We start from the raw sequence: 24,172 nt of genomic DNA, 5'->3' as shown, positions 1-24,172 counted from the left end.
ATTAAGGCCCTCATCCTAACGGAAACTGCAAACTACATAGCAAGTCTCAGCCAGGGCCTCATTACACAAACACACAACCACATTGAAAATATTACCTTTAAAAAACACACACATATATATGCGCTAATAATTTCTGAAGAGGATACATTTGGAACAAACAGAGGCATCTCCTTGTTTGTACAGAATCTCGGACCATGCCGTGGCGGGGCTGCTCGTTGCCTTGACTCTTACGAGTACAGTGCGGGTCTCATTTTATCGTCTGGGTCTTCCTTCTGACTGAGGGTCACCACCACTGAGAATTATTTTTACTATAAACCCGGAAACTTCCTGGGAATCTCTAAAGATCCAGTACTACTGGGTTTGAAACCGTGAACTGACAATGTTAAGACACTCTGAGAACTGGCTCTGTTAGTGTTATTTTTTAAAAGAATTGTATATTATATATTAACACATATATGTGGAATCTAGAAAGATGGTACTGATAAACCTATTTGCAGGGCAGGAATAGAGATTCAGACATAGAGAACAGACTTACGGACACAGCAGGGACAGAAGAAGGTGGGATGAACTGAGAGAGTAGCACTGAAATATATACATTACCATGTGGAAAATAGACAGCTAGTGGGAAGTTGCTGCTTAACAGAGGGAGCTCAACCTGGTGCTCTGTGGCAAGCTAGAGGGGTGGGATGGGGTGGGAGGGAGGTTCAAGAGGGTGGGAACGTATGTATGCCTGTGGCTGATTCACGTTGGTGTATGGCAGAAACCAACACAGCACTGTACAGCAATTATCCTCCCATTAAAAATAAAAGAACAAAACACGCACAACCCTGAACCTGTGTGAAGGCCACTTTGACGCTGGTGAATCTTTCCAGTCTCTTCCTGGTAGAGGTGAGCTGGAGAAGAAAGCACCCTGACGCCAGAGGGACCTTTGAGAAGGGAAAGGAAGGTGTGGCATTGGTGCCTGGCTTCAAAGGCTGGTGGCAGTCGTGAGCTACACCAACCCTCTTTCCAGCTAGACCAATTTTCTGTAAAGACAGAAAAACCGCAGGCAGCCCAAGTCAAATTTCCCTTGCATAGATTTCAGTTTAACGACATCCCAGTTTCCAGGCAACCTGCAGCAGATCTTTGCAAGCGCCGGTGCTGTTGGGGTGAGGGAATGGCGAGAGCGCTGCGGTTTAGGCTCCCCAGCTGGGGTCTGAGTTGTCCTTCTTTTCACCGAACTTCTAGCTTCTGATGAACTTGTGGTTATTCATTCCGTTATTATTAAGGACAGAAATGAATAAGCTACAAAAAGGTTTTTAAAAAAATTGTTCCTCTCCCCATCCCAACAAATTATCCAGTAAATAGAATTGAACACCCTCCCATCTTGATAGCTGGCTGCACATCTGAGCTCTGCTATGTCAAATCAGCGAGTTCACGTCTTCATGGTTCTCGGATCCTCTTGACAACACGTCTCCTTGATGTGCCCAGCCAGGGCACGGGTCCAGCGCCTTCTCTCTGCTGCTGAGACACAGACACACACACACACTCTCTGTCTCTCTCCCTCTTTCCATCAGACACACACACCCCGCCTGTTGGCACCCACTGCAGGAGAGGGGTGTTAATAGAGACAGTAAAAGCACTAAAAGACTATCTAGACAGATTCAGGCTCTAGACTTTGACTTAAAGGATCGCCCACCTTAGGCTAAGTTTATGAAAATTATAGATTGAGAGCTTCTTCTTAAACAAAATGGTTCTCTCTGAAATCCAGATTGACTAATTGCTGCCTATAACTCGTCTGCTCTGAGAGTCAGAGCCCCCTGGGGTCCTGACGAAGCTGTTGGTGTTCAGACACCTGAGGCTCCGGGGCAGGCTCTCGGCCTCGCAGGGTCTGCCCTGTCGGAGTTTGCCAGCCTGTGGAGTTCTGCTCCTCCTGGCACTGAGCGCGAGTGGCCTCCTAGAGCCTTTACCAGTCTGGTCTACGCTCTGCGCTCTGGAGACACACAACAAACCTAATCCCTCTACTAGACAGCTAATCTCTTCATAGGATTCTCTTAAGAGAAGTTACGGTGACTCAGGCTCCGGCTCTCTCAAGGATGTAATAAGCCGGTACCTTCCCCCTCCTCCTCCTCCTAGCGGCAGGGCGAGCTCGTGGGAGGACACTCCACATGCTGGGGGAAGGCAACTCGCTCCTCCCTGGCAGGCCTCGGGGCCACAGCCCAGCCCAGGACCCCAGCTGGGGGGCTGCCTGTGGGCAATCGGAAGTTGGAGAGCCTCCCGAAGGGGAGTGTGACAACCACAGGCTGCCACTGGCTGAGTGCACGTCTGGCCCCTGAGGGTCTCCTCTCAGCCCAGATCAGAGGTCTGTCCTGGGTTCTGAGTCTTTCAAGTGCATCAGAACCCAGGGAGCTCTCCAGAGGGGCCCCCTGGGGTTCTGATGAATAGAAATGAGGCAGGCCTAGGAGTCTGCATTTTAACAAGCACTCCAGGTCCTGATATCCTTACTACACTGATCTGAATGAAGAAAAGTAGATGAGCCAAAAAATACCTTGTGTTTTGATTTTATTTAACCAGAAAGCACACACACTTACATTTAACTTGTTGGTCCTATCCATTTAAATTATTAAATTTCATGGTATAGAAATAATTCAAATAACACTGACATTTATTATTCATCTGATGCTAATCGTTAAGTCTATCAGAATTCTCCCAGAATGACGGGAGGACTGGGGGTATCATGTGCAGGTTACAGACTGACGAGCTGAAGTTTGGGTGGGGGAGTGTGTCACAGGGGCTCTCGGAAGGGGACCAGGCTCCTGCATTGCAGCCCGTCCCCGTCTCGGGCTGGCCAGCAGAAGAGGGCGCAGGGCCGGCTTTGGGGAACTCTACAGAGAGACTACACTTTGGTCCAACACTTAGCTGATTAACCTCGTGATTGAAGTTAACCCAGAAATCACACCTGGATCAGCACTGCCTCACACATGCTATGCGATTCTGTGGGAATTCTAATGAACTGCAGAGGGATTCCAGCACACAGGTTACAACAAGTTAAAACCTTTTGCGGTTGTCTGAGTACCTGGGGAGTTGAATTATGCAAAGAAAATCCTCTTTCCTTTGAGAAGGACAGTTTGTTTCTCTTCCAAAGAGCTGCTGTGGTTCTTTTCCAGCTATAAAGGGTGTCTCATCTCCAACTCCGCCTCAAAGTAATGCTGGCCCCAAGCAGTCCTGGTGACCTCGTTTCCTTGTGGCCAAGTGAACCCATGTCCTACCCGGTCATTCAGCACTTAGTGAATTAACACAGAAAGTTGAGCAACACATTTAGTAAAGGGCTTTGGTGATAGAAACTTACTTTCCTACTAAAACACTTCATGCACACTTGTTGCAAAATGAACTTATTTTAGAATAAAAGTAGCAAAGGCAGCCAAGTTTCACTTTCTGTCAGGGATGAAGACTTTCACTGGTTCGCTGACCTTCCTCTTCTTTCTGGATCTCTCAGAACTCTGCTGACTGCACACGAAATTCATCTTTTGAATCTGTGAGAATCACCAGAGAGAGGCACAGTTCAGCAGAGATTCTGATATCTGCTCAAGGCACACAACACAGACCAAGCGTTAATCCCCTGGGCGGCATAACGGATCCCAACCTGCCTTGCTGCGGGCTGGGCTAGCCCTGCTCGGAGGCCCAGCTGCCAGGAGCGGAGCCTGGCATTCCAGCTTTCAGGAGCTGAGGCCCCTGGAGGCAGCCAGGTTCGGGGACTCTCTTTAGTTTCTTGGCTCTCTTTAGTGAATTCAGCACATCCAGCTCTTGAGAAAAAGCGCTGTCAAGAGGTGGGGCCAACAAGGAGCCATTAAGGGTCAGGAGAGATCTGGGGCACTGATACAGCTTTAGAGGCAAATATAACTCAAGTCACCTTTTCAGTGAGCAGAATCGTACAGTCTTACCTTTTTTTAACTATAGGTTCAGATTAACAAGGTGGGACCATGACCTTCTTTCTGCTTGATGAGAATTATGTTACTGACTAAAGAGAATTCAGTTAGTGAATCATCATGGATATATATTTCTCCACTGGGCTCAGCTTTGGTAAAGATTTTAGAATTTATTTTTGCTTAACCGAGCGAACAACTCAATGTCAGACAATCCCTAATGCCTGGAATTCCAAGACCAGCATGGAGGACATTTTTATATTTTCCAGCCACTAGATGGGAGGAAAGGTTTTTCCATGTTCTCTGTCCTTTGTTTGGAGGAAAATGGAATAAGATACATATTTTTAAGCAAGACTTGTCAGAATATCTAGTAGAAGTTCCAACATTATTCTTTTCTTTTGTTATAGGTACAGGTTATTATTGTTGACATGCTTTTACTACAAAATAATGGAAGTATCAGTAAAGCAGCTAAGTACCATTTAGAACCAAAGATTGTTTCTACAAACACCTAATTTCATCACCAGTTTTGCATTTTACAAAGTAGTTGAATTTCTGATCTCAGAAACCACAAATTCCCTTTGGCTTAAACCAAGACACTGGCTATATGGAACAGCAAAACTCTGAGAAAACAAGTAGAGCTGCTCATCAAGTAACTGGTTTGCTTAGATATACAAAAGCTTGAAAGGTCTGCCCTAAAGGTAAGGAAATAGCAACACAAAAACCCAAAGCACAAAAACCGACTTCTTTATCTGGGAAGTGAATTTGTTTCAGTGTAGCTGTAAGAAAAAGTACTTGGTAAAATCTAGCTTTTCTAAAAATGCTGCGTGGGCATGCTTTCCATTCAAATGAAATCATCCCCACTTCTGTCAAGTCAGGTTACACTGGGAAGAAGAGAAGATGGGTGTCCAAATTGGCTTGATGGTTTGATAGTTTTGTTCTCTTTTTCTTCTTTGCTTGAGTCAACCAGAGTTCTGTTACAAGCCTCAGGGCTTTACTTGTATTGCAGCGAGTTCACTGAAACATCTTCAGGACGTATACAAGGCAACTAGCGCGGTCTGGGAAGTCCAGCGGTTCACAGGAAACCAGTGGGCTCGAAAGCAAGCACTGATCAGTCGGGATGCTTCCTAACATCGATAAATAGTCCGTGTTCTGAACTATACAAACCCACAAATTTATCTATGCAAAGCAACACGTGAGAAACGTTTTTCAGGTGTGCTCCAGCTCGCTGAGTTTGCACTGTTAGTGCCAAAGCCACCCAGGCAAGCATTCCACTGGAGGTGTCCAAGTTGAAAACCTGGGATTCATCCACGGCTACTCCATCATCCTCACCCTGAAGTCTAACTAATCACTAATTCCAGTTGAGCCTACCTCCTTAATATCTTTCAGATCCATCCATTTTTCTCTCTTGCCCTGCCTCCAGTTTGCCATAGGCCAGTATCATCTCTCCCAACTCCTGGATCTCAGACTCCCACTCTTCCTGCCTCTCCAATCCACTCTCCCACTCCGGAGCCTAAGTAGTCTCTGGTTAAATCCGACTACATGGCTCTCCTGATTCATCACCCATGTTAGTGACTTCCCACTGTTCTCAAGACAAAGCCCACACTCTCTATGGCCCTGGCCCATCTCTGCAGCTCCATCTTGCTCTAGCCTTCCTTGGCCAATTGCAGTTCTCACATGGCCCCTGCTTGCCCCACTCTGGACCTGGCCTCTGGTGTCTGCTCCCACACTCTGCTCCTGCTCTGTCACCGGGTGCTGGCACTAATACCGTGTCTCTGGTAATGCAAGAGTGCATAAGACACAGTTGTTTTCAAGGATTGAATCTTGTAAGGGAGAGACATTAAGCACATGATTGCAAAATAAGGCAGTACAACATAATAGACATTCATTCATTCAGCAATTACTAATGGAATGCCAGCTCTGTGCGTGGTATTGTTCTGGGTGCTTGGGGCACATTAGTGAACAAACAAGATAAAAACCTTCGCCCTGTAGATTTTACAATCTGGCCATGTTACTTTGTGGCTTAACGATTTCCTATGGCATCTCACCACTTTTAGGCAAAGTCCAGAGTGCCTACCTTGGCTTTTTGTACAGCATTGGTGGTTCTGGGAAAGGGAGGGGCCACTGCTGCTACTGCTGCTAAGCTGCTTCAGTCGTGTCCGACTCTGTGTGACCCCATAGATGGCAGCCCGCCAGGCTCCCCCGTCCCGGGATTCTCCAGGCAAGAACACTGGAGTGGGTTGTCATTTCCTTCTCCAATGCATCAAAGTGAAAAGTCAAAGTGAAGTCGCTCAGTTGTGTCCGACTGGTTGCGACCCCATGGACTGCAGCCTACCAGGCTCCTCCGCCCATGGGATTTTCCAGGCAAGAGTACTGGAGTGGGGTGCCATTGCCTTCTCCAGGGAGGGGCCACAGAGGGGCTCTAAGACCCTGACGGCAGCTCTGTACTCATTCCTTAGGAAAATGCTCCTGCCCCCAACTCACATACGCATCCGCTGTGATGGGCCATTTGCCATCTGTGGGGGCTGCTACCCCCTGGACACCCCCAGTTCGAGTTGCCACCTGCCAGGGCCTGGCTGTGTCCAGCAGTATCCGCCACATCTCCTCTACTCTGTCTTTCACTGTCTCTCACTCTCTGCCCGCTCAGATTTCTCAGCCCCCACGAATGGCAAATGGCCCATCACAGTGGATGCATGTGCGCGCGCGCGCGTGTGTGTGTGTGTGTGTGTGTGTGTGTTGGGGGGAGGAGCATTTTCCAAAGGAATGAGTGCAGAGCTGCCGTCAGGGTCTTAGAGCCCCTCTGTGGCCCCTCTTTTTCCCAGAACCACCGATGGTATATGAAAAGCCAAGGGAGGGACTCTGGACTTTGCCTAAAAGTGGTGAGATGCCACAGGAAATCACTAAGCCAAAAGCTTTGTCCTGATTCTAGACGTCTGCACACGATGTTTCATCTGTTCGACAAGATCTTTCCTCCACCAGTCCTCTTTTGGCCTAATTAATTCCTACTCATTCTTCAGATGAAACATTATTTCCTCAAAAAGCGTTCCCTACCCTATTCCTATTAAGTTAGGTACCCCAATCATATGCTGTTAATAGAGTCCCAGGAGATTGGGCACTTGCCTGTCTTGGTCACAACCAGCATATAGTAGGGCCTGAATACATTTTTTTCTATGAATGAATGAATGAATCTATCCTCAAACAACACTGCCTGCTGTATAGAAAGGTGTGTGGAGGCATCAAGTGGATGCTGGGTGGTGAGTCATGCTACTGGAGTAGTCAGGTGATAACCTTGGGTACCAATGCCGGAGAGACGTCAACAGTGAGAGAAGTACTGAGAAGGTAGAGTCGGTAGGATGATCCACTGGACACAGTGGTAAAGGAGAGGTGGGGAGGTCAGCAATGACTCCCCATTTCTGGTTCAGCTAACTTCAGGGATGGAGGGACTCTTCTCTCAGGCAGAGAACAATGAGGGTTTTGAACCTGCTGTGTTTGGAGTACTTGAGAAAACCCAAGTAGACATAGGGGATCGGCAGCTATGTATGGACTGGAACTCGGGATGGAAGTCTGGGTTGGACATGTAAATGTGACAGTCATCAGCATATGGAGGCTAATTAATGCCGTGGGTGTGGAAGAGTTTGCTTATTGAGAGATCAGAGCGTGAGAAGGGAAAGGAGGCCAGGATACAGCCATAAGGAACTCCAACACTTAGAGATTAGGTGAAAGAGAGCCAACAAAGAAGGGGGAGAAAGAGACAGAGAAGTCTAGATTGTCCTACAAAGAAAGCCAAGGGAAGAGAGGTTTAAGAAGAGGGACGAGAGAAAAAATTAGCGATGAAGGCTTTTTTTCCCCTGTAGTGTCAGGGGTTGCTGAGAAGTCAAGGATGATAAGGACTGAAATATGCCTACTTGATTTAGACAGGGAAGTTACTAGCTGCACTGGAGTTTGGGGGGCAGATGTCACCTTGAAGTCAGTTGAAGAATGCATAAAAAGTTAAAGACATTGAGACAGCAAGTATGCAAAGTTTTATAAAAAGTCAAGAGGGAGTGACCAGCTCAACCTGGGGAATTTAGAGAAGGCCCCTAAGCATAAGAGAAACACTGAGATGGGTCTTAAAGTATGGGTTCACTGCACTGGAGATGCGGAAAGTGGGTAAGCGAGGTCACTCTAGGCGGAAGGTTCATTCAGCATGTTTAAAGCACCATGTCCCTTCCATGTGAAAAGACATGGAAGGGACATGCAACAGTGAGAAATGTCCCTTTATTAGACTGGCCCTAGGGTGAGGCGTTAGATATCAACACTCTCCTGTTAAAAATGCAAATTCCCCTGTAATTATTACTCAGTATGATATTAGTGTAAATTAACTTATCAAATGGTCTTCTCACAGGCTTCGGGAAGAAGACAGATAAGTATCAATACAGAAAGAGCAGTCAGGGCACCGTGCTTTGCATTAGGAGGTTGATCCGTCTGGGGAACAGAGCCGGGGGGCAGCCCCAGACAACCAGGAAATACCGTGAGAACTTTTTGTGCCTGGGGTGACAGTGCAGAAAATTTTGTTTATTACTTCAAAACTATCTGCCAGGTCAGATCCGGCAAAATGTTTTCTGTTTAGAAAGGCAGTCCTTGCCCGGACAGATGTGTGTGTGTATATATATATATGTGTGTGTGTGTGTATATATATATGTGTGTGTGTGTGTGTGTATATATATATAAAATCAAGTGTGAAGTATGGGATCTCTGGACTTAGAAGTTCCCAGATCAAGGACATTTATGGTTCAGAGAGGGTTTGTTCTCTTACAACTAAGTTATACAGCCATGATGTTAGTTGCAAATCGTCTCCCTTAAAATGTATCTTTTTTGCACAGTGAAAGGTGGATCAACAGTGATTATCCAATAAATGCTACTAGCCTGAATGGAGCTTGTTGTTAACATTGTGATGAATGAGTGGTTAAGAAACCAAATTCTTAAAGGGACTGCTGACCTCCAGCTCCAGTGGAGCTGTGAGCTCTCTGATGTGTTGGGAAGTGTCTCGCATTTTCCTGGGATTTATGAAGAGTTTGCTCACTGACTTAGGGTTCTGGGCCACGTTTATCTCTATTTGGGAAGTAAATATGTAGTCTCCTTAGAAATCACATATTTCCATTAATCTCTAAAAAGTTCATTCTATCAGTTCTTCCTTCCTGTACATTTTCTAATGCATCATGTGGCTTTAAAAGTTCCATAATTCATTCATTTACTCAGCCAATATTTGGGGCATCTTCTCTGTGTCAGATATTGTGCTGAGCACGAAAGACACAAAGCTGATCAAGACATACTTCATGTCCTCCAAGAGATTATGGTGGGGAAACAAACTGGCTACAGATGAAATGATAGAGTCCTGTGTAGGGCACGGTGAAGGTTCCAAAAAGATCTTATCAGCTCTTCCTGGGGAGGGATGGCAAGGCTTCAGAGAGGATGTAAAACCCGAACTAAGAATGGCAAGATGAGCAGACATTCACCAGGTAGATGGCATTAGAGAGAACATTCTAGACAAAAGCAGCACAGGGATGGGATAGAAAGCAGAATACCCCTGGAGGACTGGGAATCGTTCAGCGGGACTAACAGAAAGGGCATAGGGTGGTGGGCTGGGCCAGGCAATGTCGTTCTCCCAAGTTTGGACTTTCTGTGCTGTCGTGGAGTGCCTCCAAAGAGCCCTAGAGCAGGTGTGTTGTGGAAAGGTCCTGATGGCTGCAGTGTAAGGGGTGAGCCGGGGGCAGTGAGACGAGGAGCAGGAAGGTTACTTCAGGAGAACTGATCCAAGGGAGAACAAGGGCCACAGTGAGGCTAGACTGGGGTGGGCAATGGGGGCAGAGGGCAGAGGAGAGAAAGAGTGAGGGTCTGAACCTGGACCCTGACACATCCTTGCCATTCATTATGATGGGCACAGAGATGGCAAAGGAAAGAAAGGAGTAAAACAAAATGACAAAAATCATCAATGATGCCACTAATCAAGATGGGAAATAGAGGAAGCTGAGGGGGTGGGTGGTAGAAGCAAGCTGGGGAGGGTGGGCAGAGAAGTAACTGACTCTGGTTCCAAGATTCTGTGTTGGAGGTGAGCTCTCCAAATGCAGATGTCCCCCAGGGCCCCGGCTGGGTGATCTGGAGCCCAGGAGGAGGGAGGGCACCATGTCAGGAGCACAGGGAGGGTGTATTCACTTCACATCAAAGACGGGCCGTTACCCGAGCTCCGGCAGGACGGTGGTTGAAGTGGCTGTAGGTACAGATACCTCTTTAAACAGGAGGGCAGGAGGTTGAATGATTCGTTCCTGCTGGGCTTAGTCAGTTCTATGAAGTAGAGTTCAGGTCGTCTGTTTAGCAAGGGAGTCAACTGTCTTGGGTGGCACTGAAGACACTTACATGGTGTAAGCATGGACAGTGGAAAGGAGCCACTGATGGACTTTCAAAACTAATAGTTACTGCTTAGGATCCAGGTAACTTTAAGATACAGCACCTTCAAATGAAAAAATGTGACTTTGACATATTAAACATTTTGCTCTTCTTTTTACAACCATCTGAATGCTTACAATAGACTTGCTAAAAACATCACAAATGCTATCTCATTTATTCCTTGCGACAACTATGTGAGGACAGAGAGGGGCTTTTTATTCCTCTCTTACAGATGTAAAAACTGAAGCTCAGAGAAATGAAATGACTTGTCCACTTCACACATTTAGTAAGTGGAAGTCTTGAACACAGGTCTCCTGACTTCAAATTCAGTACTTTTTATCATCTGCTTTCAACCCAAAGGGGAAACAAAGGTAGGAGAACCCAGCCATCAGAACTCTGGGTCGGGCTCCTCGGTTTCTGTCTGAGGCTGACCATTGTTGGGCACAGCCTGCTGGGACCTCAAATGAAAAGCCAAAGCTGAGTTCATTAATCTTCCTTTGGAACCAATTTTTCCTCCTGACTTTTCGATTTCTGTTAATCACCATTTCCCAGTCATCAAAGGTGGAAGACACAGTCACCCTAGACCCCTCTCTCATTTCCTGATGCCTACACAGCGCTCTTGCAATGAGCACGTGAAACAGCACAGATGGAGCGCCTGGTCCATCCCCCACATGCAAGTCCCTCAGTGCCTGGTGGCTGTCGTCATTCCTACTCCAGCCAGACTGGATCCTGTGGTAGGCTGAGAAGGGCCGCCAAAAGATGTCCATGTCCTAGTCCCTGGAGCCTAGGAACAATACCTTACATGGCAAAAAAGGCATGGCAGGGGGGCAGTCTCTGCAGGTGTGCCTGAGGGTCTTGAGATGAAGAGGTTATCCTGGATTATCCAGGTGACCCTACCCATGAGCACGTGTATCCTTATGAGAGGGAAGAAGAGGGAGACTGGAACACTGACAGATGAGGAAGAGACCGTGTGACCCCTGAGGGAGAAACTAGAGTGATGTGGCCATAAGCCAAAGAATGCCAGGGCCACCAGCAGCTGGAGAAAGCGGAGAACCAATTCTCCCCTAGATCATTTAGAGGAGTATGGATTGCTTTCGGCCCAGTGACTGAGTTTGGGATTTCTGGCCTCTAGTGAGAGAATACATTTCTGATGTTTTAAGCCACAAGATTTGTGGTCCTTCGTTACAGCAGCCCTAGGAATCTAACACAGTTATTCCCCCTAAACACCTCATTCTCTCCCCTCTTCTCTATTTCTTCCACATTTCAGAAGACAGAAATCTTCTGTTATTAATACTTACTCTCTTAGGTTTTGAGTAATTCTTTCAAGGTCAATCTCTAAAAGTATTTCATTCACAAAGTCTTTCCTGTTTCTTTAATCTGATATGAATTTTCTTTCTTGAGCAAATACTCACAGCACATTTTTTGTAATTATGTTTTCCTGACAGCATTAATATTTATAAACAATTTGTCCTTTACCTAGAACAGGGTTTAAGTTCTTTAGGACTGAATTTGTATTAATATGATTTTTAGACTCCCCGGGATGCTTCACAGAGTGTCTTTTACACACATCAGCAATTCTTTTGCTATCTATCTGAACTACTTACAAAAGTAAATTACATAGTTATTCACACATCCTAAAGCTGCACTGTCATATGGCAGCCATTAGCCATGCGTGACCACTTAAATTTAGTCAAAATTAATTAAAATTTAGAATTCGGTTCCTCAGTTGCCTTAGTCACATTTCAAGTGTTCAGAAGCCACCTGTGGCTGCTCAATTCAAGCGCAGAATAACCACGGATCAGACGTCACAGATACAGAACATTGTCATCGTCACTGAAGTTCTCCTGCACAGAGCTGCTTCACAGAGGCAATCTGTGACTAATCCAAGCAGACAAGTTTCCTAGGGACTGTGGTGACAGTAGTGAAATTAGAAAATAAAATCTCCTCAAAAACTCAAAGACCCATTATTGTAAAAAAGTCACAATTTTCCAAGATTACTTTATCAAATCAATGCAACCTCAATCAGTATCCCATTAATGTCTTTTGGAACTGAAGATGATTCTAATGGTTGTCTAGAAGTGAAAATATACAGAAAAATCTTTAAAATACTAAAAAAGAAGAACTATGAGGTGGGGGAAAGAGTTGGTTTTCCAGGCTGCAAACACAGAGTAATTAAAACACAATGGCAATACGAATAGACATATGAATCAATACAGTAAAATACAATAGCAAGGCTAAAGACAAACTATCTAGGGTTTTAATTTATGATACAAGCAGCATTCAGATTAGCAGGGGAAGGGTAGCAATTCAACACCAACACAATGGGAAGACTCTCTCACACCAGGAAAAACAAAATCCAGCGAGCTTAGGGAGCCAAACGTAAAAACTACAATTAGTTTATTAGAAGAAAATGTATCAATAGGAGAACTTCTTAGAAGAAAATATGGAAAAACAAGTTTATAGCTTTAGCATTGCAGAGACCTTTTTAAAAAATGTTTATTTACTTGGCCGTGCCGGGTCTTAGCTGTAGCATGTGGGATCTAGTTCCCTAATGGGGGATTGAACCTGGGCCCCTTAGGGGGCGCAGAGTCTCAGCCACTGGGCCACCAGGGAAGTTCCTGCAAAGACCTTTTTAAGCAAGATATAAAATGGTAAAACCATGGAAAGTTATCCTGTGTTCCTAAATTGGAAGACCTAATGTCGTTAAGCTGTCAATACTACCCAAAGCAATCTACAGATTCAATATAATCCCTGTCAAAATCCTAGTGACTTTTTTTTTCTCAGAAATAGAAAACTTCATTCCAGAAATCATATGAAATCTCAAGGGACTCTGAATTGCCAAAACAACCTTGAAAAAGAAGAACAAAGGTATAGGCCTCACACTTTTGATTTCAAAACAACGACAAAGCTACAGTGATCCAAAATGTTGTATTGGCCCAAAGACAGACATACAGACCAAGACACAGAATAGAGTCCAGAAGTAACCCTCACATATACAGTCAAATGATTTTTGACAAGGATGTCCAGAAGGGATGACCAAGGGAGATTGGTTTTTGACAGAGGGGATGCCCAGTGGGGAAAGGAAAGTCTTTTCAAGAAATGATGTTGGTAGACCTGGATATCCATGTGCAAAATAATGAAGCTGGACCTTTGTACCACATACAAGTATCAACTCAAAGTGAACTGAAGACCTAAACATAAGAGCTAAAACCATAAAACCCACAGAAGAAAATGAAGGGGGAAGTCTCGTGACATTGGACTGGGCAAGACTTTCTTGGACATGACACCAAAAACACAAGCAACAAAAGAAAAAACAGATAAATCTAACTTCATCACAATTAACAACTTTTGTGCACCAGAGGACACTACCAAGAGACGGACGAGACAACCCATGGAATAAGAGGAAATATTTGCAAGTCGTATCTTGTAAGGTATTAACATCCAGAATATATAAAAAACTACAATTGCAACAAAACAATCTGATTAAAAAGTCGGCAAAAAAGAAAATACACAAGTGGCACAAAAGCAAATGAAAAAGACTCTCAACATCACTAATCGTTAGGGGAATGCAAATCAAAACTACAGTGAAATATCACTTCATACTCATTAGGATGGCTATTAGTCAAAAATATGAAAACAGCGAGTACCGGGGACAACGTGCAGAAATGGGAGCCCTGACGCACTGCTGCTGGGAACGTAACATGGTGCAGCTGCGACGGAAAACAGCATGGCGCTCCTCATGTAATCAAAAATGTAATTACCGTATGATCCCAACAATTTCACTTCTAGGTATATGCCCGAAAGAACTCAAAGTGTGAACTTGAACAGATATTTCTACACTCATGTTAATGGCCGCATGATTCACAATAGCCAAAAAGCGGATGCAATCTCAATGTCCAGAGATGGATGAATGGGTAAACAAAATGCAGTGTATACATACGACGGAATATTGTTTAGTCTTAAAAATGATGGAAATTCTGACACGTGCTGCAACATGGATGAACCTTGAAGACATTACGCTAAGTGAAATAAGCCAGTCACAAAAGGACAACTAGTGTATGATTCCACTCATAGGGTTTTCTAAATATACTAACAAGGAAAAATCTCTAAGCCATATGTTAAGTGAAGAAGGCAAGTTTCAGGAAAAGATGCCATTATCCCATTTATGCTTTTAAAATATCCATAAGTATATGCATATATGTGTGTATATATGTGTATCTATATATACCATATATGCATACATTCCTATACGTGCATATAGTGCTATTCAGTAGAAATAGATGCAAGACACCATTACAAGCCACATATAAAATTTTCTAGTAGGTACACTGTAAAAAGTAAAAGGAAACAGATGAAATTAAATTTTAATAATTATTTGATCCAGTATATAAAAAATATTATTTTAATATGTAATCAATATAAAATTGAGATATTTTGCATTTTTTATACTATGTCTTTACAATCTGGTATGTATTTTCCACGTACAGCACATTTCAACCCACGTTAGCCACATTTCAAGGGGTTTACAGCCACATGTAACTCCTGGCCACCGTGCTGGGTAGCACAGCTTGTGTGTATGTTTTAAATTCAAAGTCAATGATATGCATCCTTATTGGTGTTTTTTAAATTATCTGTGAGAATGTATTCATGTGTAAATTGTATTGGGTTGACCAAAAAAGTTCATTTGAGTTTTTTGAAACATCTTACAGAAAAGCCCAAAACTTTTTGGCCAACCCAATATAATTAGTTGCATTAAAAACTTGAAGTATCTGTTTATTCTGTTAAAACTATATCTTTTATTAATTGCTATGCTTATAATCAACAATCTTTACCTCTTTGTTTTCCTTTATTTCAATGTGATGAAAGTTTTACTACATTATTTTAATTCATAAACTGGGAAAATCATAAAAGAACATTAAAAGCCTTAAAATTTTTGTGGTTTACCTTTTACAATTGCAAAATATTCTAAACTATTATTAGATACTTTTCAATAGAAAAATGTCAGCTACTTTCCTACTTCCACATGCCTGAGTAATTAACTATTAATTCTGTGGTAACTGAAGTAGAAATATAAAACACATATAAACACATTCAAGCACATACTTGAAGTAATTATAAAAATGAAACAGTCGTTTTCAGTTTGCAGCATGTAGGAGGAAGCGTACAGGCGATGACATGATGATGTTACTAGATGTGCTAAACTTGACATAGGTCTGCTGATTCTTCAAAAATGAGATGAACAGATAACAGATACAGAATTGGAAATGATACCCGCTTCTCACAGACTCGCTATGTAGGTCATTTGCTTGAGTCTGAGTCTCTGAAAAGCGCTTCAGCAGGTGTTGAAAGAAATAGAGTATAACCGTAAGTACAGAAATGACTCTATAGAGACGGGCCCCGTAAAACAGGCAGAAAAGGGCCACTCTGCTGTGAGGACTGTCTGAGGTGGAAGAGCTCTTATTGGTGTGATGTCCAGACCCTGGGTCATGACTGCCTGCTCCTGCTGGCAGGAAAGAGAGGGCGAAGCTGACGACACTTAGGAGCTCTGGCACCCCCGAAACAGTTCTTGCATACAAGGTGGAGACAGAATGGCAAAGATCCCTTCACTGAGAAGTCAGATTTTCACTTTAAACTGGCCCTGAGTTCACTTGAAGAAACAAAGGAAAAAAAAAAAAAACTAAAAAGAAGTAGTTGAGTGTTTAGAGTGTGGACAGGTTTTATATGAGGGACAGCCACCTAACCTTAAGTTGTATTTTGCTTCTTCAGCAAACAGTGAAACATTTTCCAAGTTTTAAACAGAAAATGAAAATAATCATACCTCTCTTTCTGATCTACCTTTATTTGCTAATATATTTGAATCCTTTCCTATAATTAACGGAACTTTGCATGGCATCAGTTCAGTTCACATCTAGTTATTTAACTGCCTGATTCCTTTTTCTGGATTTTATTTATCTCTTGCATAACTAGTACAGTCACATGGTATGAAATTCAAAATGCAAAATAAAGGTGCACAGTGAGCTTCTCCCTGCCACTCAGGGCCCTGTCTAGAAGGCAACCTCCACCAGTTTCTTGGACAACTTCCCAGAAACTGTGCTGTTTCCATTTTGAAATTTAACTCTGCAGGTGGCGCTAGTGGTAAAAACCTGCCTGCCAATGCAGGAGCCACAGGAGATGCGGGTTCAATCCCTGGGTTGTAAAGATCCCCTGGAGAAGGGCATGGCAACCTACTCCAATATTGTTGCCTAGAAAATCCCATGGACAGAGGAGCCTGATGGGCTACAATCCATGGGGTTGCTAAGAGCTGGACACGACTGAAGCAACTTAGCACATGGGCACTGCTAAAAAACTTAAACTGCTAGAAAAAAGTTCACGGTATCATCCCCTAGGTTGCTTCACTAGAGCTGGGTCAGGCCTGGACCGGTGAGGAAGTGAAGGGCTGTGACCAGGTCACCGACCTCGTTGCAGGGTCACGCCTGGTCTCATAGCACGTGAAGGTGCGCTTTCTTCCCGCTGCCTCCAGTTATCAGTTATCTTCCCCATCCGGAGACCCCATGTTTTCCTCCTGACTAAAGGAAGTGAGACAGCCAGACTATAGGAGGGTAAGAATGAGGGTCGGGCAAGCAGAGGCTCAGGTAGCAGGCTGAGTACCAGATTCAGGTCCCAGGTGTCCAGGTGGGGATGACGCGGCAGGCTCGGGCAGCAGAGCGATGCACGGTAGTGAGGAACACAAACGTGGGACAATGAGCTCTAACCAGCATCTCCCACAGGTAGGAGAAGTGAGGGCTAAATCAAGATGCAAGCAAGATGCTGTAGGTACACAGACGGAGAGAGAGAACGGTGGGAGGGGCTTCATCAATCAGCCCAGGGCTGCTTGAGCATGTCTGATGAGCGTCTTCTCAAAACAGCACACGTTTTTCCCTGACTCATGAAAACCCAGAGCTGGGAGAATGCCAGACCCACGTGCCGAAGCTCAGTCAGTAGGGAAGCCTTTAAAAACCAATATGGGGAGGAAGCAGTCAGAACTTGCACACGCACAAAAATATAGGGATTAATAATAAGTCCCCCAGCAGCTTACAACTGGACTCAGAACCAAAACAAAACACTCATTTTCAAAAGCTTTACTAATTCATTAAAATCGAGGCTGCCAGGCGTTGCTCGCCTCCAGGGGGCGCCATTCACTTCGCTGCCCGTGACTTCGGTAGCCGTTGGACTTGTGCAACATTGTCGACATAACCGTGCACGGCAACCCTATGAGGGCAAACATCGCTTTTTGGGAGACCACTTCCTAAGTTTCCCCATCACTAAATTTTTACTTGGGATACAAGCTTTTCCTTTGGGCTAATATTTTCTATGATAAGAAATCAGGTATTTAGAAATATGAATATGCTTTCTCAAAACTGCAAGTTTGTTGAGTATAAGCTGCAGTGTAGCTCTGCTACAGAATGTGGCTAGATTATATACCCAAAATATGGCACAGTGCGCATATTTTCCAACGCATAAAGATTCTCCATGATGGGGTAGGGCTGCTCGGTCTCAAATATTATTTATTCAGAAATGTAAGGCTATTTCAAATCAAGTCGGCCAGAGAGCAGGGTGGAATAGTATTATTGTTGCAGGGCGTCTGGCACATACATTGTCATTCTGAGGCTTTTAGGTTTTATGATTCAAAGTTGAAAGTTTCAGAAGAGTTTTCCTGATTCCCCTCAGCATGTCTCTTTTCATGGCCATTGTCAAATCCAGCAGGGTAAAGACATCTACCCATTTGAAAAACCATATGACGGTGGGTCACGTGAGAGAATAAAACAACAATGTGGAAAAAGTTTCTGTGCACGTTTAAAGTTATGCCAGCATGGTTCATAGTTCCTGGTTCGAATATTCCTGGTTAGGACGCATCTAGCCAAGTGAAATCAAATATTTGTCATCTTAGATACAGTTGTGTCCTGTTCTCTGTGTTTTGCATTCATTGGTGAATATGCAGGCACTGATCTTTTTTAAGTTGTTGGGGCTGGGTTTTTTTGGTTTTGTTTTTGGTGGGTAGGTATTGAGCTAATTCCTAGTGGTTTTTAGAGTTTACCCACATTTTCCCTTTTTGTGGAAATATTTACGCTGGGCATTTCCACTAAGGGAATTGGAGTTAATAGAGCTCTTTGGGGAGTGTGTGTTGGGGGGATGATGGAAGGGATATAGCAGCTGAGGCCATATTTCTATTAGTGCCTTTTTTTTTTCTTGCCCCACTCGGAGTGTTTCCATACACATAAGACTTAATCTACAGGTTCTCATGGAATATTATATATGTAAAATAAGATCATGGATTTGAAAACATTTGGCAGAGTATCTGGTACATGTTAATCACTCAATATAAATTGATTGTGTCTACTTGACTGATTTTGCCTGATTTTGGTGAATATGTGGTTGCTATAGGTGAAATGTGCCCTAAACTGGTGTACGAATTTTTAAAAATCTACCTTCTCTTGAGGTATGAGAAGTATACAGGATCTCTGAGTGATAAGTGAAATGATATATTTAATAACAGTCCTCCACTTCAAATTTCAGCTGCAAACCTGTAGTGTTCTTATAAGTGCAACAGTGGCACTGAAAAGCATACAAACGGAGACATCCTCTCAAATCCCACCCAAGAAGCCATGAACAAGCTTAAAAAATTATTCATCTGGTTATTTTCACGGTATAGTGCAAAGACTCAGAACTAGGGGGCTGGGTTCCATCACTGACTTGCAAGTTTCCATCACAGTAAAAAAAAAAAAAAAAAAAAAAAAGGGAGGGGGATCATATTTGCCATGGACCAAACAGCAATGCTTTGAGGATTAATGACATAATGTCTGTAAAGAGGTTGGAGCTCCTTGGAAAAAAGACACTACATAAATATAAAGTAGTATTAATATTTAGGCTTAGTCCACAATGTGAGACCTGCTTTCTCTGGCTCATGAGGTCACCAGCAGTTTGGTAACGTGTGCTCAGACACCCACAGAGGAGCCTTGTTCACTTCCTTGTGAGTGGGCCATAGAGCTAATCTGGACCCACCTGGTGGGAGCGCCCATGGAGGCTGCGCCCCCTTCCCATGGCCTCTGAGTGGGCACAGATGGAGCGAGCCGACTCCCTGAAGGAATGAGACATGGGCCGAGGGAGCACTTCAGCAGCATGCAGGGCTTCCCAAGAATGCAGTGGGAGTTTGGGAATGTTTTGGCTTAGAATTAAACAAAAGTCCAGTCATATTGTATCTTGATTTAGAAGAAGGGCTAAATTTGCCTTTCTCAGACAAAGAAAATTGGGATTAAGAGTAGGAATGAGAAAGCTGCTTCTTGGAATGGTTAGTTTATGTCTTTAAAGGATTTGGAGGCAGACTTGGGTATTTCTGTCCTGGGAAAGCTGTGGTCTCCAGGGACTGTCTGCAGGCTCTTTGATGACTACTTTCTGTCTCCTTGTCAGTGCTTCGTCTCTGTGAACTGGTTATCAAGGGTGATCTCGCAGAGGTCTAACTGAATGGCAGTAAGGTGACGAAATATTTTTATTTCTCAGTTTTAAAAGATAAAGTTAATTTTGCACCTCAGGCATCAGAAACCACCATCTTCAAAAAATGTAAAATTCATGAATTTACCAAAAGCACTGGCACTTGATAGTGATTCTGAGGCTGTGGCCATAATATCAAACTGTTTGAGCAAGAGATGGAGAACGTGAAGAAATATTTCTTTTTTTAAAAGCTGGGTGTTTTGTTTCTACATTGATGTAGGTTGTATATTCTTTTAGAAATGATTCGGTTTCTTTGTCCACTGCTTTCTGTGGTATTTCAGACTTATTGAAAATAGGTACTTTTTTAGGAGAAAGGAAACAGAAACGAATTGGAAAGCTTTCTCTAAATAAAATATTGACCCTAGTGGTTGTTCCTCAATGAGCAGTTCGGCCCTCATGCCAGTGTCGGGTGTAGCAAAGCCAGAGAGGCTCGTGCACGGCGGGGTGTCAGGGCCTGGGCAGGGTGAGGAGGGTGTCCCCATGGAGGACAGGCCTAGTGCAAGCAGTCAGAGGCTGAATGGAGTGGGGATGGCTCACAGGTATGGGAGACTCTTGGGGCGTCAGAGCCTGAGCAGGGTGACATGGGTACCTATATGTGTGTGGGGAAGATGGCGAGGATGGGAGCTTGGTTACACTTGAGGGGATGGATACCGTAAGTAATATGTTAAGTATAATGGGGCCCAGGTTTCTCACTGATGGAGAAAGAAGTTACAAATATGGAAAGAGATAAAACCAGAATTTCTATGGGATTAGATGGGAACTGGTGGTAGAGGTGTGAATTCACAGATTCATGATAGGAAAATAATTGTGTCTTGGACAGTGGAGGAGGAGTGGGAATGAAGGCCTGATTACCGTGGCATGCAAAGAGAAGAGAAAGGGAAGTGGGCACAGCAAGCGCAGGCAACTCTCTTGCAAGGCGGATATGATTTAGGTCAATAGAAAGAAGAAAGGCATTCCAAGCTAGGGAAGATTACTTGTTAAGTTATGGAGGCAGAAACAAACTTGGCTTGTTCTCGTGACAGTGAGAAAACTGACTCAAGGAAGGGGGAAGGGGTTGGGTAATAGTGGGAAATAAGACAGGTAACGTGGAGGCAGATCGTGAGCATCCTGAAAGCCAGGTAGAGGTGTTTAGACTTGACGTAGTAGGAAATAGGAATCATGAGATATTTTGATTAAGGAAGTGATATGATGAGAGTTGCATTTAAAGAAGATGTGGGATGGAGCAGGAGGCAGTGGGAGAGCTTGGGAGGCTGTGGCAGCAATTCAGGTGCAAGGGGACAAAGGCCTGGACTCAAGTTCTGGCAGTAAGAATGGACTGAAAAAGGAAAGCTTGGGGAAATTTTGATACCTGACTAAATAAATGATCTCAAGATTCTGTACCTAAGAGGATGAAGCTGATGCTGAGAGGCAGGGAAATTGGATAAAGAAAGCTCTTTTGGGTGTGGGAAGGAGAGGGCAGTGAGGAATAAAAAGACAAGCATTCTGGATTTGACATGATAGTGGGACATCAAGGTGGAAATGCCCAATAGAAGATTAAAGATACAGAACTGAAGCTCTGTTCAGTTCTCATGGTCAGGGCACAAGATGAGACATTTGGGAGCCAACGGTACACATGTGATGATCAAAACCCTGAGAATGGATGAATCCTCCCGAGTCAAGTATGTAGACATCAAAGAGTATGGAGTCAGGACCTTGGACAGGTTGGGGTTTGCCCACAGTTAGAGGCGGGAGAAGGAACAAAAGTAACAGAGTGAAATGGATGACAGCTCAGGAGGGTAGAAGAGAGTGAGAACAGTGTAATGTCACAGGAATAAGAAGGAACATTTAAAAGAGAATATACAGTCAACATCATAAAACAGGTCAAGAAGAATGAAAACTAAAAGAGGAAAGACTGTGAGATCTCTTATTGGAAAAGTCATTATTAGAAAAAGTGAAGGAAGGTGAAGAAGAGGGAGAAAGCGCACGTTCTGATTCAAAGAGCAGGTGAGAAGGGGCGCAGTAAATGGACAGCATCTCGTGAAAGACTGGGTGTGGAAAGAGCACAGTTAACTAGGACGATCAGGATCACGTGAAGCTTTCTTCTACCTAATGTCTGGACAGCTTCATCCAAATTTTCCTCCTCACCTTCTACTGCAAGAATGTCAAAGTCCTGCTTTTGAACAGAGTCAGGATTGTGACACAAAGCTCCCAAAACCAAGTGGAAGAATTTATCTCTGTGTGTTCCTCTAAGTTAATAGGAAAGTATCTTGGTGGACTTTCAAACTATCTTTTACTAATATCTTTTCCCCTAAATTGAGACTATGGATGTCCTGGCAAGAAGCTCCAAAAAGACAGAGTATGCATGACAAATTTAAAACATGAAAATATTTTCAGATAATATCATTATTATATTCAGTGGCCTTCGACACATTTGAGATATTTATTTCCAAGTCGGAGACTATGAGCTAATATTCTCTTCTTAAGACCATTCAGACTTAAATACTTTAAATGCGATTTTAAAGTAGCTTTATAGTATTATGAAGTGTTTTTAATGTTAAAATTGTTAAGCAATATTTCACCAATTCTGAGAAGTCCTGTCTAAAGCAAGTTAGACCAAACCATTATTCTTCAAACCAAAATGCTTAAAGGAAAAAAATGCATTGCTGGTCCTAAAAATTAATTCTTGAGATATTTATTTTTTGAGGAGTACATTTACTGATTTCTGGGTGAAATGGTACATTGACACGCTGTCAATATTTATTTAGTTTCCTCCCCAAACCTCGCTAGAGTGACAGTAAAGAGATTTAAGAGTAGAAACCCCAAAGGACTGGAAGAATAAGAGAGAAAACAACAGCAATGAGAGTTTGGAAGCTGGAAAGCAGACAGATAAGAGTAACTAATGTCGCTGGTAACTTAAACCAGCAGTGGGGCTAACCGAGAACTACCCACATGTACAGGGGCACTGATGTATAGATCAGTCTTATGGACTCTGTGGGAGAGGGAGAGGGTGGGGAGATTTGGGAGAATGGCATTGAAACATGTATACTATCATGTATGAAACGAGTCGCCAGTCCAGGTTCGATGCACGATACTGGATGCTTGGGGCTGGTGCACTGGGACGACCCAGAGGGAGGGTATGGGGAGGGAGGAGGGAGGAGGGTTCAGGATGGGGAACACAGGTATACCTGTGGCGGATTCATTTCGATGTTTGGCAAAACTAATACAATATTGTAAAGTTTAAAAATAAAATAAAATTTAAAAAAATAAATAAAAATAAAGAATTGCAGCATCAGGTACTTTTGTAATAAGGAATGAGAAGGGTGGGTAGTGAAAGTGTTAGTTGCTCAGTGGTGTCTGACTTTTTGAGATTCCATGGACTGTAGCCTGCCAGGCTCCTCTGTCCATGGGGGTTCTCCAGGCAAAAATACTGGAATGAGTTGCCATGCCCTCCTCCAGGGGATCTTCCTGACCCAGGGATCAAACCTGCATCCCTTTTGTCTCTTGCACTGGCAGGCAGGTTCTTTACCGCTAGCGCCACCTAAAAGTAAAGTAAAGTGAAGTCGCTCAGTCATGTCTGACTTTCTGCGACCCCATGGACTGTAGCCTACCAGGCTCTGAGAAGCCTCTCAGTCCGTGGAATTTTCTAGGCAAGCCACTTGGAGCTAACTAAAGAAGCTAACTAAAGACATACAGATGGCTAACAAACACATGAAAAGATGCTCAACATCACTCATTATCAGAGAAATGCAAATCAAAACCATTATGAGGTACCATTTCACACCAGTCAGAATGGCTGTGATCCAAAAGTCTACAAATAATAAATGCTGGAGAGGGTGTGGAGAAAAGGGAACCCTCTTACACTGTTGGTGGGAATGCAAACTAGTACAGCCACTATGGAGAACAGTGTGGAGATTCCTTAAAAAACTGGAATTAGAACTGCCTTATGATCCAGCAATCCCACTGCTGGGCATACACACTGAGGAAACCAGAAGGGAAAGAGACACGTGTACCCCAATGTTCATCGCAGCACTGTTTATAATAGCCAGGACATGGAAGCAACCTAGATGTCCATCAGCAGATGAATAGATAAGAAAGCTGTGGTACATATACACAATGGAGTATTACTCAGCCATTAAAAAGAATACATTTGAATCAGTTCTAATGAGGTGGATGAAACTGGAGCCTATTATACAGAGTGAAGTAAGCCAGAAGGAAAAACACCAATACAGTATACTAACACATATATATGGAATTTAGAAAGATGGTAACGATAACCCTGTATACGAGACAGCAAAAGAGACACTGATGTATAGAACAGTCTTATGGACTCTGTGGGAGAGGGAGAG

General features: G+C 43.6%; 1 protein-coding gene across 5 annotated transcripts in view; it reads right to left on the bottom strand.

Moving 5' to 3' along the window:
- Nucleotides 1-2,524: 2,524 nt before the first annotated feature.
- HORMAD2 (HORMA domain containing 2) overlaps nucleotides 2,525-24,172 on the bottom strand; it is a 71,202-nt gene continuing 49,554 nt past the window's right edge. For 4 of the 5 annotated variants that reach the window (XM_005218101.5, XM_024977490.2, XM_059876175.1 and 1 more), the window contains one exon: nucleotides 2,525-3,512. In XM_005218101.5, coding sequence (XP_005218158.1) covers nucleotides 3,408-3,512 — 105 coding nt within the window. In that variant the 3' untranslated portion in view covers nucleotides 2,525-3,407. 5 annotated transcript variants of the gene reach the window in all.

The sequence above is a fragment of the Bos taurus genome, chromosome 17 (assembly GCF_002263795.3).
Source record: "Bos taurus isolate L1 Dominette 01449 registration number 42190680 breed Hereford chromosome 17, ARS-UCD2.0, whole genome shotgun sequence".
In the NCBI taxonomy this organism is placed as follows: Eukaryota; Metazoa; Chordata; class Mammalia; order Artiodactyla; family Bovidae; genus Bos; species Bos taurus.
This window is presented reverse-complemented; position numbering and strand designations above follow the sequence as displayed.